General features: G+C 43.9%; 1 protein-coding gene across 2 annotated transcripts; it reads left to right on the top strand.

Moving 5' to 3' along the window:
• The first annotated feature begins 7,234 nt into the window (after positions 1 to 7,234).
• abhd14b (abhydrolase domain containing 14B) lies at positions 7,235 to 15,932 on the top strand. Of its 2 annotated transcripts, none has more exons than XM_079884911.1 (4): positions 7,235 to 7,309; positions 7,478 to 7,699; positions 13,304 to 13,545; positions 13,695 to 15,932. In XM_079884911.1, the coding sequence occupies exons 2-4, from the start codon at positions 7,483 to 7,485 to the stop codon at positions 13,872 to 13,874; spliced, it is 639 nt and encodes a 212-aa protein (XP_079741037.1). In that variant the 5' UTR covers positions 7,235 to 7,309; positions 7,478 to 7,482; the 3' UTR covers positions 13,875 to 15,932. The 2 variants fall into 2 exon arrangements, with proteins under 2 accessions (XP_079741037.1, XP_079741038.1); XM_079884912.1 differs by having other exon boundaries at positions 7,283 to 7,341.
• The last annotated feature ends 2,403 nt before the right edge of the window (positions 15,933 to 18,335 follow it).

Here is an 18,335-nt window from a genome sequence, read left to right as displayed (position 1 = left end):
AGCTTACGCATCGGGAAAGTCTTCTTTCTTCGAGATCTGAAGCCAAAAAATTATCCTTAATTTTGTATACATTGTCAACGCAGTGCAGCAGCCGACAGACCTAGGCAGGCTGTATAAGCGTGCTCATTGGCTGCTCGGCGGCAACTGCTTAAGCCTATCGGTGAGCGCTCTGAACGCGGCAACCAATGAGGGCGCTTCGCGCCCTCCGCACCCTTCTAACCGTCAGAATGGGTGTGGCCAGCGTGTATATATTCAGCGCTCATAGGCTAAAATTCTGATTTTCTTGTCTTCAGCGACGCTCTTCGCATCGCTGGATCTTGAGAGCCGCCGCCGTTGAAACCAGCGACCAGCAAGCTTAGGACAGCGCCTGAAGAAGCCGGCCGTCTTCGCCGCCTTCAGCCATCCGTGCCTGCTACGCTATCCGGCGACATATCCTTTACATTATTACTGTTTCTGTGTGTACTCTAAAAGAGCACGAGGCGTTTTTGCGGCTCGTGCCGCGCCCCGCTCAGCAACGGAGACCGCCACCTCTCTGCGCTCTCCACCTGGGCCGCGGGCACGCCGCCACCGCACTCTCCGAGTGCGAAGAGCTTTCAATGTCGACCCTGCGGGCTCGACTTGAAGCTTTCGACCAAGCTGTCGCTCCGCCTGTCCCTGCCGGGCCGCGCAATAAGAAGCGCCGCTCGCAGCGACCACCGGAGACTGTTGTGACTGAGGAGCTCGCCGGAACCTCTCCCTCGAGCTCTCTCTCGCCCTCTCCCTCCCGGCCGCTCAACCGCCGGCTCTGCCCGCGCCGCCGCCGCGTCAGGAGATGAGGCGAATGTGATAGATACCCGTACTCTCCCTCTGTTCGAGCCGTGCAACTACGCCGCTCACAAGGGATGGCAGAAGCGGACGGTCTCGGAGCGAGTTTCCTCTCCCTCTGTTCGAGCCGCGCAAACTGAGCCGCTCACGAGGGATGGCAGGAGCGGACGGTCTCGGAGCGAGTTTCCTCTCCCTCTGTTCGAGCCGCGCAAACTGCGCCGCTCACAAGGGATGGCAGGAGCGGACGGTCTTGGAGCTCTCTTTACGTTACAAGAAAGCTACTCCGTCCTCGCGCGTCACTCACCGGTGAAAGGGGAACAGAGTGTTTTCGTCCCGCCGTGGCCTGGACTATAACCTCCATTCTCACACATTTCTCAGTCCCCTCTTAAGTTCAGGCGACTGGAATTGTTACTATTGCAGTATACGAGCCTGTTATAAATACACGCTCGCCTGCAAGCAAACGCCGTCACAAGACATGATGACGCTAACCGAGTACTAATGTATTCTCCCCTGTGGCTCAGTGGCGGAATCCTAGACTGTCAAGCTGGAGACCGGGGTTCGATCCCCGCTCTCGCGGCAGTTAAAGTTTATGCTGTTCGCTTCTCCGAGCTCGCGGCCAGTTTTTCTTACATACAGAAAACAAGCCCGCTCTCTCCCTCGTTGGGCCGCGCAGATTGCGCCGTTCAAGGGATGACAAAGCGGACGGTCACGAGCAGCGTTCAGCGTGCGCGCCTCACTCGCCGGCGAAAAGAGAAGAGAGTGTGTTAGTCTCGCTACGGCTGGACAACCGCCAATCCTCACACATTTCTCAGTCCCCTCTTAAGTTCAGGCGACTGGAAATATTACTATTGCAGTAAACGAGCCTGTTTTAAACACACGCACGCCTGCAAACAAACGCCGACGCGACACATGAGGTCGCTTTTTATATGCTCGCGCTAACTGAAAGCTTATGTGTTTTCCCCTGTGGCTCAGTGGCAGAATCATACGCTTTCATGCGAGAGATCCGCGTTCGATCCCAGCTCGCGGGGAAGATAAAAATTTATGCTGCTTGCTTCTCCGAGCTCGCGGCCAGTCTTTCTTACTTACAGAAAGCGAACCCGCCTCTCGCACCACACCTTCTCAGGGTGCTCGAGTATTTTTGAGCGTCTAAACACGAGAGAAGAAAAGACGGTTAAATCCCGCAGCCCTGCGGCTGGACCACCGTCGAAGCTTAACGCTGTCAGTCCCCGTTGCCACGGCTACTGCAGTTGTTTACCCCGCAGTCAACGAGCCGGTATCTACCCGCTCGCCTGCGCGCATCCGCCGTTCTCACGGCAACCCAGAAAAATTTCAAAAGAGCATATGTCTGGTTGCACGGCTGACGCCGTATGTGTTTCTAGTACAGTGAATGTGCCCACGTTCTGTGCTCACCCCTGTACACAAGCACTATACATCCCGTGTCTCTCACAGAGCCCACTCTCATGAAGCAGGCAAAAGCCGCTTTAGTGTTAAAAGTAGGTCACGTGTCCACTTCTCCGTGCCCACACCTACTCACTGCCCGCTCTGTCACACGGCCTCGCACGACCGGTCATGTTTTAAATGTAAGTCCTGTGCCCGCCCTCGAGCGCTCACACATACTAACTACATTTTCGCCCCGACGCCGACATCGCGCGTCGCGCCTCACACTATATGTTCCCCGTCCAAAGCCACCGGGACACTGTGTGTAAAACGGCCAGCTATCGCTACGTGCGATCCGCCGTATCTAACCACCAAGAGCGCGCGCGCCGCGCCCGCCCCTGAATGTAAGTCCTGTGCCCGCCCTCGAGCGCTCACACATACTAACGAACATTTTCGCCCCCGACGCCGCCATCGCGCGTCGCGCCTCACACTTTATGTTCCCCGTCTAAAGCCACCGGGACACTGTGTGTAAAACGGCCAGCTATCGCTGCGTGCGATCCGCCGTATCTAAGCACCAAGAGCGCGCGCGCCGCGCCCGCCCCTCCGTTTCGAGCTCTCGAGCCCGCGATGCGCGGCGATCGGAGCCCGGAGGCCATTCTGCCCCTGGCTGCACACGCAAAAGCGTGGGAAACTATTCCAGGCGCATCAGAACGGGTGCTAAGCACAGTAAAACAGGGCTATACTCTGCAGTTCGCTCGCCGCCCTCCGCGCTTTAAAGCGCGTATCGAGACCAGAGTGAATGGGGAAGTAGCACATCTACTTCGAGCAGAAATAGCTACACTTCTGTGCAAAAGGGCTATAGAACCGGTTTCCCCTTCCATGAGCGAGTCGGGCTTTTACAGCCGTTATTTCCTCGTTCCCAAGAAGGACGGAGCTCTCAGACCAATTTTGGATCTGAGACGTTTGAACAAGGCTCTTATGAGAAGACCGTTCAAAATGCTCACAACCAGACAAATTCTCGCGCAAATTCGCCTGAGGGACTGGTTTATATCTCTCGATCTAAAAGACGCGTGCTTTTCAGATCCTGATAATACCCCGTCACAGGCCATTCTTGAGATTCGCCTTCGACGGTCAGGTATACCAGTACACGGCCCGCCTGTCGACACAGCGCGCGCGCTGCATTCGACGCCTGGCCGCGTCCCTCCGGCCGGGCAGCACCGTACCTCTCAAAACATTTCAGAGGTTACTAGGTTGTATGGCCTCAGCCGCAGCAGTGCTTCGGCTGGGTCTTTTACGAATGCGCCCGCTACAACGCTGGCTGAATGCCCGAGTGCCTCACAGAGCATGGGCTTCCGGCGGTATCCGCATCAGAGTGACTCAGAGCTGCGTTTCAGCTCTGAAGCCCTGGTTAGCGGCCGACTGGTACCAGCGGGGAGTGACAATGGGAGCTATCTCACACCGCAAAGTTATCTCGACGGACGCTTCCACCTCAGGCTGGGGCGCTCTGTTCGAGGGCAAACCGGCTTTTGGCCTGTGGTCAGACCGGGAAAAATGCCTCCACATAAACTGTTTGGAGATGATAGCGGTCGAGAACGCGCTCAGGCGCTTCCTCCCATTCATACGGGATCACCATGTGCTAGTCCGCTCGGACAACACGTCCGTGGTATCCTATGTGAACCGACAGGGCGGTGTCAGATCCAGGAATCTGTGCAGGCTGACAGAACGCCTTCTCGTGTGGGCTTACCGCTCGCTGCGCTCGCTGAGAGCCGCGCACGTGCCGGGCCACCTGAATGTCGGTCCAGACAGACTGTCCAGGGACAACATTCCCCCGGGAGAATGGTCTCTGCACCCCCAGACAGTCCAGTTTCTCTGGCGCCTATTCGGCAGAGCGTAAATCGACCTCTTTGCGTCGAAAGACAATGCTCAATGCCCGAAGTTTTATTCGAAGAGCGAGGACGCGCTGTCCCAGACATGGCCCAGCCTCCCGCTGTATGCTTTTCCTCCGATCTCCCTGTTGCCACAGGTCATTTCGAGGATCAGAGAAACGCACCACTCAGTGCTGCTTATAGCCCCGCGATGGGAAAACCAAACTTGGTACCCAGAGCTAGTGAGGCTGTCGCACTCACCCCCATGGCCGATCCCGGTGAGAAAGGATCTCCTCTCCCAAGCCGGTGGATCGATCTGGCATCCCCATCCAGAGCGCTGGTCGCTGCATGCATGGGTGATCAACGGATACCCGTTGACCTGTCAGAAGGGGTCGTGAACACGATCACACAGTCGAGAGCCCCCTCCACGAGACGGCTCTACGCGTCTAAATGGTCGGTGTTTTCTAAATGGTGCGCTACTAAAAACTTGGATCCGCGCGCATGCGGGGTCCCGCGGGTGCTCTCCTTCTTACAAGAGCTGTTGGAAAAGGGCAGATCCCCTTCCACGCTCAAAGTATATGTGGCCGCTATTGCAGCGTTCGCTGAGACGACGCGCGGCCGGGCAATGGGAAGGAATGAGCTCATTATCCGCTTCCTCAGAGGAGCTAGACGGATGAATCCCCCGCGGCCCCCCTCGGTTCCCTCGTGGGATCTGTCCTTGGTCCTAGCGGCCCTAGAGGCTTTTCCCTTTGAACCGCTTGAATCCGCGGATCTAAAGTATCTGTCGCTTAAAACCGTTTTTCTGATAGCTCTGTCTTCAGTCAAACGAGTGGGTGATTTGCACGCGCTATCTGTTAGCCCTGCATGTCTTGAGTTCGGGCCGAATGACTCGAAAGTCATTCTCAGACCGAGACACGGTTACATCCCCAAAGCGATTGGAACCCCGTTTAAGACACAAGTTATGTCCCTCTCGGCTCTGCCAGCATCCGACAGTGGGGACAGTGATAACCTCCTATGCCCTCCGGGCGCTGAGAGTTTACATCACGCGCTCCGCCGCTTTCAGGCGTTCAGAGCAGCTCTTTGTTTCCTTCGGCGGACGCACCAAGGGTCTTGCCGCCTCGAAACAGAGCTTGTCCAGGTGGATAGTGGACGCGATAGCAGCAGCTTATGCCTCCAGACACCTGCAGTGCCCTCTGGGCATCAGAGCCCACTCCACTAGAGGCATGGCCTCGTCGTGGGCCTGGTCCAGCGGAATTTCTAATCACGGTATTTGTATGGCGGCGGGCTGGGCCTCCCCATCAACATTCGTGAGGTTTTATAACCTGGAAGTTCCTGCCCTACAGGCAAAAAGACTGTCAGCATAAGTGACATGTATGCTCTGCCCATTTCTCGTGTGCAGACTACGTTCATATGCTGGCGCTATTCTGGTACTATACTCAGGGTGAAGTGTTTGACTCAGACCGGCTGATCCGCTCTGTTTCCTATTTCCCGTTACGCGCTGTTGTCGGTGCTGGCCCGCGCTGCTGGCCGCCCGTATTATTCTCTGTCGCGCGGGAATTTTTCCCTTCATGTGAGACCGACTATGTCGTTTTTCTCCTACCCTTATGAGTGCTTATGTACTGTATGGGCTCGCTCTGCCGGCCCTACTGTTTGTACTGTTATATGTTTATAGACCGGCCGCGCCGCTCTATTTCATATGCTGCATGAAGTGCCTGTACTGCGCTGGCCCGTCTCTCCGACCGGCCACATTTCCCAGCAGAGTGTTTTCCCCGGTTTCCCTGGGATTCATGGGCTGGATGCTCGGCGCACACGGCGTTGACAAAGGGTTCCCGATGCGTAAGCTAACCTTACGCAATACGAGAGACCTCTCGTAAGAGAACGTACTCGGTTACTAATGTAACCTCGGTTCTCTCTAGAAGAGGGAACGAGTATTGCGTAACCTGCCGTGTCGCGCCACGAGCTTTTGCGCTTCAGACTGCGAAAACCAGAATTTTAGCCTATGAGCGCTGAATATATACACGCTGGCCACACCCATTCTGACGGTTAGAAGGGTGCGGAGGGCGCGAAGCGCCCTCATTGGTTGCCGCGTTCAGAGCGCTCACCGATAGGCTTAAGCAGTTGCCGCCGAGCAGCCAATGAGCACGCTTATACAGCCTGCCTAGGTCTGTCGGCTGCTGCACTGCGTTGACAATGTATACAAAATTAAGGATAATTTTTTGGCTTCAGATCTCGAAGAAAGAAGACTTTCCCGATGCGTAAGCTAACCTTACGCAATACTCGTTCCCTCTTCTAGAGAGAACCGAGGTTACATTAGTAACCGAGTACGTTTTTCATGACCAAAACTAATCTTTTTACGCTCTATTAAAAACTGTATTCCTTTTACAAATTACCTTTATTTCTATATTTTCCCAAAGGAAATTGCTTTTTTTTTCTTTTTCTTTTTTTAAATCAAGCTATAGAAAAGAAAAATTGCCTAAATAAATGATGAAGCTAAACATTAGCCTATTATCATGCTTTTAAAAGGATGGGATTTCAGTGAAAGACAAATACGATGGCAGCGAGTAAAAACGATTCACCTTCACTTAAAAGATTCGTTTACACACGAAAGAGGGCTATTTGACAGGATGGTCCCATTAAAGCCTACAGGTTGTAGAGGTAATCTGATCACATTTATATAACAATTGACCACATGAAAACCATATGCAAATAAATGCCCCCAAGACGCACTGAGATCGGATTGCTTCATTTGGATCGTCAGGAACCGATTCTCACCACGTTCGATGTCAATGCAAATCATATGCAAATTACCACAATCTAATAAATGCGAGAGTTTGGCAACCCTGAAATAGCGTTTTACTTTCCAATCTCCATCTCATCATTACTAATGGAAAACTTGTGAAAAGCTAAATATGAGCAATTTGCCAAAATTAAAAACCAAATATATTCCAAAATAATCAAAAGGCCAAAACAATTCAGCCACATTGCAGGCTAATGCATGAAACATTACAAATGGTTTTATGTAGTAACAAATAATAAGCTTAAAAGCTGGTTGTAATTCAGTAATTTAAGAATAAAATAATCTTTAATTAATAATTAGCATAAAAGCTGGTTAAAATCTGCTGTGCGACTAGTAGCCTACATTTAAAATGAGGTAAATGTTTTATGTTGCATTTCTGGAGGTTGTAAATGTCGACAGAGCCGCTAGAGGTCAGTGTGACACTCTGGTAAAACTGACAGTCTTCCGGGACTCGTAGTTTACTCTGGTACACAAACTTTGCTATACTCAGGTTCATAGGTGGATTATTGAACTTTAACCAACCAAATTGTTAAAATACTTTATATTGTAACTTATTCTAACTTCGTTTGTTTATATACATCTTTGCAGACATCGAAGTGTTTTGCGCGTGACCTTTGCTCTGTTTGTCTCTCAGTCATCATGTGTTCGGTTGAGATGTCAGAAGGCTCGGTTCGGGTGGAGATCTGCGGAGATCAGACGCTGTTCTACCGACAGGCGCTTCCGTCGAGCGGTACCGGCGAACTCTGCGTCCTGCTGCTGCACGGGATCCGGTTCTCATCGGAAAACTGGCTGAAGATCGGGACTCTGGAGACTCTAGCGGCCGCGGGCTACCGAGCTGTGGCGATAGACCTGCCAGGTGAGCCGCTGCGGGAATGAGATCCAGGTACAGTGATGATGATGGGATCATCAGGTGGTAATACTGTGGTACTTATACCATAGTACAGTGATGGTAATACTATGTTACTTTAAAATATACCTTGGTACAGTGATGGTATCATCAGATGGTAATACTATGGTACAGTGATGGTAATACTATGGTACTTTATACCTTGGTACAGTGATTGTATATCAGATTGTAATACTATGGTACTTATACTGTAGCGGAGATAGCGTGGGTGCATGGGTGCGGCCGCCCCAGGGCCCGGTGCCAATTAGGGGCCCCTCAAACGCCGCCGATCTTGCGTCACTGGACAGGAACGGGCCCTCGCCAAATGACACATTGCACGGGGCCCTGGCAAAGTAACATATTGCCGACACATTAACTGTAATTATGAGCCAGAGCCGTTATAACCAGGGGCGGCGCAAGATATTTTTTTAACATGTGTTGAGGGGGTGCTAGACTTACTTTTAATAAATAAAATATTATTAAAGATTTATTATTATTAATAATGTTATTTCAACACAATATCTCGTTATTTCGACATGTGTGCCGAGTGTGCGTGCAACAAGAAAAATGTGCATTTGTAAATGCGGTGACACGCGTGCATTGATTTTTATTACGGTAATAAACTAGTCTTTTCTGTCAGTAGCCGCGTTTCCATTATCCTTCAAATTGCGCAAATTGAAATTGCGAATTGAAAATACGCACAATGGAAACACGTCAATTTCGCAAAAACTCCCGTTTTTCGCAAAAAAGTTTTTACGCTCGCATGAGGTGGTTTTTCAGGCGATTCGAAAAAGGAATATTTCGCAAAATTGCAATGGAAACAGTTTTTGCGCATTTACAGTCACCTGACTTAGAAGACGCGGTGTGTTTGAGGTCCATGTATAGCTACGCAAATAATAATAATTTTATATTATTTTATTATAACATTTAATAGGCTATATTTAGAAGACGCTTTTATGCAAAAAAGGAACAAAGCTGAGTGTGGAGCGGGCACTACATGGCACGGAGGCGCGGGTGCGAACACTTGCATTTTTCTATCAACAGTGGAAACAGCTTAAAATACTCTATAATTTCTGGTCATACAGAAAATAATAATACATTATTCTCTACTACTTTTATTCGTGTAAACTCACAATAACAATAAAACGTTGTGCTTTTGTAAAATAAAATAAAACAATCAGACGCACTTTCATGATCTCCGTAAACTGGAGCGCGAGAACTGAAACAAAATATAGCCTATGTAGGCTAAAGCTTGAAATGTCCACTTTAAAACGAACAAATTCGAATCGAAAGCTAATACCTTCTTAGGTGCATTTCTCTCTAAAGGCGCATCTGCTAAACAGCGGAGATGGAGATGTGATTTTAGCCAAAACAATAGTTTATTGATAATATTAATGGCTCATTCAGCACTCCGGGAAAAAATTTGAAAATTTGGCCTTAGATAACCAGTAAAATCGACATGTTTTCCATATTAATTTGTGAATATTTTAAATGTTAAATAAAGTGGCAAAAAGTCATAAACAAAAATGTGAAAATTCGTCGATATATACTTTTTTGCGCAGCAGCTGGTGTAGCCAGTTCAAATAAAAATGTTGGTGTTCAACTTAGCGTTTTAAAAAGACAACAACCGTTCATTTTTCGTTTTTTCAATTACGGGTTAAAAAAGGAACGAATGGACACAAAAGTAGCCTACATGGATCGTTTGGACAGAATACGAGACATAGTTCTTTATTAAATTCATAAAAGAAACAATAATTAGCCTATATAGGAATACTGGATTCTAAATCTCAAAGAAATGCCACAATCAAAACCTCGGAGCAGAAATTATGGCGAAACACCCAGAAACTCCTTAGGCTAGCCTATATGTGTCGTTCGCATTATAAGGGTCTTTCCCTGCTATTAATGCTTGGATAACACGCCAAGTCTCCTTCCATTAATAATAATAATGTCTATGCGGTGGCTTTGATATTATATTCCGTATTATAACGTCCGTTGCCGTGATTTTTGGAATGACTTATCGCGAGAGAAAAAAGGACGTTTTAGTCGCATAACATCGGTTAATGGAAACGCCGTCATTTCGCAATAGTTTTTTATCGATATTTAGATAATAGCGCAAAACATTTGCGCAAATCTGTAATGGAAACGCGGCTACTAGTGTCTGCTGCAAAGATGAAGTTGACGATCGCCATCTTCGTAGTGAACCCGCCTATAGCCTAGAGAGAAATGCACATCTTGGATTACATAATCAGAGAGTAGCCTATTTCTTTTCATTTTGAATTGTTTCGTTTAAAGACATTTAAAGCTTTCTTTAGATAGACTATATTTCTCATGACTGAGTTTGCGCTCCTGTTCACCTGCAATGCAATTGACCGCGCGGGCGCCTCCATGTCATGATTCATATTGTCTGCTATATTTGCTTCTTATTTAAATCCAGGCAATTGGTTGATGAAAAATGTATTAAAATTAAGATACAATTTATACGAAACGAAATTCACTTTAAATAAAGGCTTTCTACAAAACTTCATGAAGAAAATTAAGTTTAATCATGTCTGACCCATTAACAAAATCATATCTGGGGTGCGTTTCCCGAAAGCATCGTTGGCCAACTATGGTCGCAAGTTCATCGCAATGTCCATTGAACTCTATTGGTAACGACGGAACTTGCGACCATAGTTGGCCAACGATGCTTTCGGGAAACGCACCCCTGAACGACTCCATGTTTTCCGATGATATATCACGGTGTTCTCTTTTCATAATCAACATAGATGGAAAAAATAACATTATAATATTTGAACAAATATGAAACTAAATGCTCTTATTTAATGGCATACAACAAATATAGTAGGCCTACATACTCTCTATTTGTACAAATTGCTGCACATTCAAGTTAATTCTCGAATTAATTTTCGAATTATTGAAAACAATAAACATACCACTTAAAAAAAATATAAATAAAATATATATACAGTTGTACTGCAGGCTACATTATTACATATGCATTCATCAGCCGGATTAACCATTAGGGCAACTGGTCACTTGCCCAGGGGCACGGGAAAAATATAATTTTCCAACGTTAAACAATTCTTCAATAATTAGCCTATTGTAGCCTAAATGTGATTTGTTTGTTTTTTCATGCATTAAAACTCGATCCTAATAATATTAAGAACATGCTAATTCGTCTCTTCAGTTACGTCACGCCAGCGCCCAGTAGGCTATAATTTTCTTCTTCGCGCAAATATTCGGATTTTAACTTTTTATGTTATTACAAAAATGGCTTAACCGCTATCTATGATGCATTTAATAAAGAAAAACGTCTTGACAAAGATGGCGGGACGTCGTATAACTTGACACTTTTGTTGTTTGAAAAGAAAGTTTATGACGATGTTCGAACATATTCAATTCAAAACCCAGACGACTGGCTTGTTTAGAACAAACATCAGCCATACAAGGTAAGCTATGGGTTTTTAGTCTGGCCCGCCGTGGCATGGTCATGCAATATTTTTTTGCTTGTGATATATTTGTGAGCAAGGGGTTTTCTGAAATGTAGGCTATACATAGAGAAGCCGACAGGTTGCAACTCTCAGACATTGCAATTTCTCTTCCTGACATAACTTAGTTGTTTGACAGGATTCGGGTCTCTCTCTCCTGCTATGTTTTTATTTTCCAAGATTAGTTTTAACATTATGTGACCATTGTATATCGACATGATGAAATATTCATTTAAAATCATTCGTGCATTAATGCTGCATAATTATACCTGAGAATGCTTTGACGCGTTTCCACAGCGCACGATGCTTAAGGGAACATCTGCCAATTCCAACTGCGGTAAAGTAGCCTATAATTTGTATTATTTAAAATTAGGCTATACTTTTAAAAACAGACGTTTTCAAATTCCAAAGCTTGCAGAAGGTTCCTATGGCAATACTGACGTAGGCTATACAGCTTTCCCTGTAGCCTTGAATAAATTAACTTGTCTAAGAAAATGATTCAAAAAAAGGTATAAATATCAGTTGAGCCTATGCTTACTTTCGTCACTGACACAGACGAAAATGAAAAGACTATCAGTCAAAGTTCAGCTTTTGGAGGGGAATAAGGAGATAAGGAGTATAAGGAGACTGAGAGAATAAGAAATATGAAGATGAGGAGAGAGCAGGTATTGACAAATAATAATGACAAGGTTTTAAAGCTATTTCTTATCGTTTTTTGGCCTTCACAAGTCCTAAATTGCACATATGTAGGTCAGAGAAATCAAAATTTTCTCGGGGGAGCATGCCCCCGAACCCCCCTAACTACGGGGGACCTTGGGTCTTGTTGCCCAGGGCGCAGGAAATTGTTAATCCGGCCCAAGCGTTAAAAAAACGACGCTTTTAATTTTAAAATGACTTGGTAGCAGAGGGCCCCATGATGAAGCTCCGCCCCCACTGTACTGAGAGTCTAGCTCCGCCCCTGTACTTATACCATGGTACAGTGATGGTATTATCAGATGGTAATACTATGGTACAGTGATGGTAATACTATGGTACTTTATACCTTGGTACAGTGATTGTATCATCAGATGGTAATACTATGGTACAGTGATGGTAATACTATGGTACTTTATACCTTGGTACAGTGATTGTATCATCAGATGGTAATACTATGGTACTTATACCATGGTACAGTGATGGTATTATCAGATGGTAATACTATGGCACTTAAAAATATACCATATTTGTGTTCCATATTACCATGGACCATAACTAAAATCTTTTGTATGACCATGGTACTTTCTGTAAAATATAAATATATTTTTCGTTTATATTGTTATTATGGCTATAAAGCAAAATGAATTTATATTATTATAATTTCTTATTTAACTATTATAAATAATTATTATAGCATTCAATTGCCTTTAATATGGACAGTGATGTAAAATAGACATACGGAAAGTGCTGTAAAGCATACAATATATGTATATTTATAAATAAAATAAAAACTATAATATATTTTATGTATAAAATACTGTATAATTTCTTTCTTTTCTTTTCTTTTCTTTCTTTCTTTTTTACAAAAGTACAGTTCTGGCAAAAATGACCATAAGTGTATCATGGCAAAACCCATGGTATTACCATACATACTTTTTGTTAATAAAAGTAATTATTTAAATATATTATTCGCTATTATTATTTTATTATTAGTATATATTTTATATATATATTTATATTATATATATATATATATATATATATATATATATATATATATATATATATATATATATATATATAACATTTTTGGTTCGTTTAGATGTCTTTGGTCCGTGTTGAGTTCATATGTCAGTCGAACCGCACTAGGGTTGTTTGGACTCATGTTTTCAGTGTTCTCGGTCCTGGTGTTTGGTGTACACTAGGGTTCGGATGGCAGCGTTCACACTTATTCAACTGAACCGCACTAACAGAGCAATCGCACCAGGGTTCGTTTTAATCCAACCAAACATGCCGAGTGTGAACACACCTTTAGTCTCTCACTAACTGATCACCGTCTGCTGTCTCTCCTCCTAAAGCGGCTCATTTCTGTGTGTCATTGCTCGCTCAGGCCTGGGTCAGTCTAAGGCGGCTCCGGCCCCGGCTCCAGTGGGTCAGCTGGCTCCAGCTGTGTTCCTCAGACAGGTGTGTGAGGGTCTGAACACGGGTCCTGTGGTGGTCATCAGCCCGTCTCTCAGCGGCATGTACTCGCTGCCGTTCCTCTTCCAGCACTCAGAGCAGGTCAAGGCCTACATCCCTGTGGCTCCTATCTGTACAGAGAAGTTCTCAGCAGAGCAGTACAGCAGCATACAGGTGACACACCTATCATCTATCTATCTATCTATCTATCTATCTATCTATCTATCTATCTATCTATGTCTGTCTCTGTCTCTCCATCTATCTATCTATCTATCTATCTAGGGCTAAAAATGTGTGATTTTCATCCTTGTGTACCTGCACAGACTCCAGCTCTTATAGTTTATGGAGACCAGGACACTCAGCTTGGGGAAGCATCGCTAAGCAACCTGAGCCATCTACCCAATCACAAGGTGGTCGTAATGAAGGGGGCGGGGCATCCTTGTTACCTTGATGATCCAGAGACCTGGCATAAGGCAATCCTCGACTTCCTACGGTTGTTGTGATCGTATTAAAAACCCTAATAGAGCAAAAGTGTACTAATTGAAAACATTAATTACATAACCAATATTAAGTACATTTAATTCTTATACTTCATAACGGAATCATCATGTCAGAAACACTCAATTCTTTGCTATGCAACCTTGCATAATCATCTTTTTGTGCTATTACAAAAGCTTTCCATGTGGACGCCTGGCATTTGTTGAGATGCGCTGAAGACTTGAGTCAACGAGACATGCTGTTTGCAACCCAAATATATGTACTTCTGATTGATAGAGGATAGACAATGGCTGCGTCCGTAAGCTTGACTTGTTTCCTCGCTGCCTTGTTATCAGGCAATGACTTTGTTGGCAGCGTTTTCCCATGAAGGTTCCTCACGATATTGATAATTCCAGACAGACTTCTGAGGCAGCGTAACGCTTTAATGATTTACAACAAAATACAGAGAGCTTTGGTGATAACTAAGCTAATTTTTATTGATGCTGCCTTCAAAAATCGACAGTAAGTGAAGCTAACTATTGGATTCGCTCATACAATTGATGCCTTTCTACCTTGGAATCCATTCTCCGAAGGCAACATTTTTAAGCTTTCGGACGCAGCCAATAAGATAATAATGCAGGCGGGACTTGATTTTATCCACCTGGAACTGATTGAACTGAGTGTTTCATACCAGAATGAGGCCAGATCTACATCTCTGACACACGGCCAGCATCTATCGCTTGAAACTTGTAAGCCTGTTTTACATCACCTGAAAAGTAAAGTCGTTTCAGAAGTTATTATACTTGAATGAAAGATTGCGAAACAAACTTTTTATTTTTACAACGATGAATCGTTCACAGTAAGCATGAGAGAACATATTAAAGTTTGCATGAAAAGAAAATTCACTATTTTTATAAATGCATGTTATAGATCTGATTGTAAATAATTCATTTTTTTACCTCATAATGTTCGATCAAAATATCATAACCGGACCTTGAGGGTAAAATGACAGACTTCTCTCTGGTGATGTCTACAGAAGTTCTCCAATCATTTAGTCCGCTTAAACCCCGCTTTTGTGATGATATGCTCAACATACTTTTGACTAAATAATGCAATTTTTCCTTTTTTGCTTTCAAAAGACAGATAATTAGAAACCGCAGTTATTAAGTATATTTTAAGCAGGTCTTAAGAATGTAGTACAGTATTGTGATGCCACACGTTAACATTGGGACCAATGACAGTGTGTCTGATGAACCTCTATATAACATGTTGAATGCACCAGAAAAATAAACACTACACAATGCACTGAAGTGAAAAATATGAACATTATTTAATAACTGATTCTCTGTAATAAACAATTTGAAAATATTTTACAAGGAGTCACAGACACAATATTTTACAAATTTTCTCGTCTTTTTTTGTTGTCTGTACAAAAAAATGGAGCAACATGGACCCAGAGACGAGGCACTGAGCCCCCAACACACAATCCAATAAACGAACCAAAGAAAAAAACGCTCACCATGATTGCAGACCTCAACTCATGAGTATTATCAGCAGTATTGTGTTTCTATTTTTTTAATCGTTAATACATTTTAAAACCTCACTCATGTTAAATTCAGTTTCTCCTTTGTACGTTTTTTTAATATATATTTTTTGTACACATTTGTCACGGAACACCAGACTAAAGACTACGTAATCACATACACACGTCTCGCTGATGGAAACGCGCCTACGATGATGTTGCTTTGAAGGGGGAGGGGCTAGAGGAGGGTCTGAGCTAGTGACTCCTCCCAGTGGGTGGGTTATACATCAGGCCCCTCCCCTTGCGCAAGCTGCTTCCTCTTTTTAGCTTTTCTTTTTGAATACTTTTTTTTCTCTTTTTTGGCAAAAGCAAATCTGTCAGACCACTTAAAAACAAGGACTTTTGTTCCACAGTGTACTTGGAATTGTGACACAAGACCGACACATTCATGATCATTTAATCGCAGTGTCTTGCCAAAATGTGTTTCACTAATTCAGGCAGTTCAGTGCCCCTGTACATCAACAGTGTTCCAGTTTTAAAACAATTACACACTTTCCCCCTTAAAAATAAAATAAAATAATAAAAAGTGTGGTGAAGTTTTAAACCACCTCACCAGAATAAAGAAAGGCATTTTCCCCAACTTTCAGAGCGCTCTTTGCCCTGATATGAAATAAAATTGCAGACTGTTTCCATAATCAGGCAAAGAAAGAGGTACACACTAGCCGTTTAACAGGTTTCAACATTAAAGTAGTTGGTTAAAGGAATATTTCGCCCAGAAATGAACATTATGTCATCATTTTACTCACCATCCAGAGCTAAGGAGTAATTTTTCAATGAATAACAACTACATTTTTTCTCAGTGATTTGAAATATATTACACAAAACATGAGGACAACTTTTAGGATATTTTTATTGTGCATTTCTGTCCTTTTAGGAGCTTAAAACCCCCTGGTTGCTATACTTAACTATACTTTTGAATGGCACTTGGAAAACCCTCTAAATGTGAATGGAAAAACTTGAGGGTGAGTAAATGTTTTAATTTTTGGGTGAACTATCCCTTTAATTTCACATTATCATACCGACACCTCGGTTTTTGCCATTAAGGTATGGGGGCAAAGGCTTAAACCAGGGGTGTCAAACTCAGTTCCTGAAGGGCCACTGTCCTGCAGAGTTTAGCTCCAAAAACACCTGCCAGGAAGTTTCTAATAATCCTGAAGACCTTGATTAGCTGATCAGGTGTGTTTAATTAGGGTTGAAGCTAAACTCTGCAGGGCTGTGGCCCTCCAGGAACTGAGTTTGACACCCCTGGCTTAAACAGTCTTTTTAAAAACTTTCTTTTTTAAAATTCTTACATTACCACATATGATCTTTTATTTCATAATTTGTGTTTTTTCATGTATAGGTCTCAATGGGGTCTAATATATATATTCATACTGTAGATGGACTCATAAATCCATCCGGATGTGGGTTATAAACAGGAGTCATATGTGATAGTGTGAGGATCAGGATTGCATTCAAGTTCAGATATTAGTGATATGTACAACTCTTAGCACAACATTTAGCATATTTACCTCACCAATTAGTTCTGAAGGTGAATGAAAAACAAGCCGAGTGATGTAAGAATCGTGTCCACGAGCTTCAGACATGCATCGTTCACCTCTCAAAAAAAAAAGTGTACAAAATACATGGCATTTGACAGCTTTTCATGAGAAAACGAGAAAATAAATAATAGTTCACCCAAAATAATTCTCATTTACTCACCCTCATGTCATATATGAGATTCTCTCATTTGTACTGCATGTCCTTTCCATACATTTGTTTCCTACAGAAGAATGAATGTCATACAGGTTTAGAACGACAAGAAGGTGAATAAATGATGACAGAATTGTACATTTCGGGTGAGCTATTCTGTTTAAACAGACACAAATAGAGGGAATTTATAACAGGTTACGTGCTGTCTTTTTAAATTGCACAGGCAAATAAAACAGGCTGTAACAGATTTTGCCTCAAGACAGAAACATTCGTTTGACACGGATCATTCCTTCAACACCAACAATGACAATACTCTCAAAATACTTCTCATAAAATTGTCAATTTTTCAGTTATTTCACGTAACAACAAACATTGATTCTTTTCCATAACCATCAGCAAACCTTCAGACACATAAACACTCACTCCCCTCATACACACTGGACAGATAAACTACGGCAGGGAAGTATGTGTGTATACCGCCTCTGTTATGATGGATTGAGGTTATGTAGAGCAGTCGGTTCAACTCCAAAACCTACTTTGCCAAAACTGAGTAGCAACTCAGCAGTATGATCGAACTTTGGCCACAACTATCAGCAAGTGAAAAGCTCTTTCAAAGACGATCCTAAAAAACCAAGAGGTTGTTTTTGGACGCGTCTTGCCATGGAGCTTTACTCTGTAGGTGGTGGCCACTGAAATGCCAAATGTGCAACTAAGAACCAGTAAGCGAGGTTCGGATTCAACCCCGTTTACTGACAAGTTAAATGCATAAAGTGCTTGTCGAATTTTAGTACATGTAGGCATGGAGCTGAAGGGTATGGCGAACACTGCGGCTCAACAATACTCGAAATTAAAAAGATAAATCGCATTCCCTTATGCCAGTCAGGTTTCGTGTTTGGAGGCACTGGCTGTGTTCGGAATAGCATACTATAATGCCGTATTTACATTGCACACAGTATGCTTTGTCAAAATGTGTATTATAATAAAAGGAATGCTGAATACTGTGTCCCACAATGCAATGCACTCAACTTGACCTGCCATTTCCAGTGTGACGAATGACCGGAAACAATATCAACTTTGATTATCTCAACTATTTCACTCGTGACTTATTTGATCAGTTCATCATTCGAACACAAACTTTGATTAAAAACGCAAAATAACCATTTTTCTTAACCGGCCATGGCTAAACATGCTGAATATTGAGGTCACGTGACCA

The sequence above is a fragment of the Squalius cephalus genome, assembly GCF_949319135.1.
Source record: "Squalius cephalus genome assembly, chromosome: 10".
Taxonomy (NCBI): domain Eukaryota; kingdom Metazoa; phylum Chordata; class Actinopteri; order Cypriniformes; family Leuciscidae; genus Squalius; species Squalius cephalus.
This window is presented reverse-complemented; position numbering and strand designations above follow the sequence as displayed.

Bases quoted from the DNA above. Each gene is read 5' to 3' on its own strand.
- abhd14b (XM_079884911.1), top strand. From the start codon at position 7,483: ATGTGTTCGGTTGAGATGTCAGAAGGCTCGGTTCGGGTGGAGATCTGC. The intron at 7,700-13,303 runs GTGAGCCGCTGC...TTGCTCGCTCAG, and splicing joins TGTGGCGATAGACCTGCCAG to GCCTGGGTCAGTCTAAGGCG. The intron at 13,546-13,694 runs GTGACACACCTA...GTACCTGCACAG, and splicing joins AGCAGTACAGCAGCATACAG to ACTCCAGCTCTTATAGTTTA.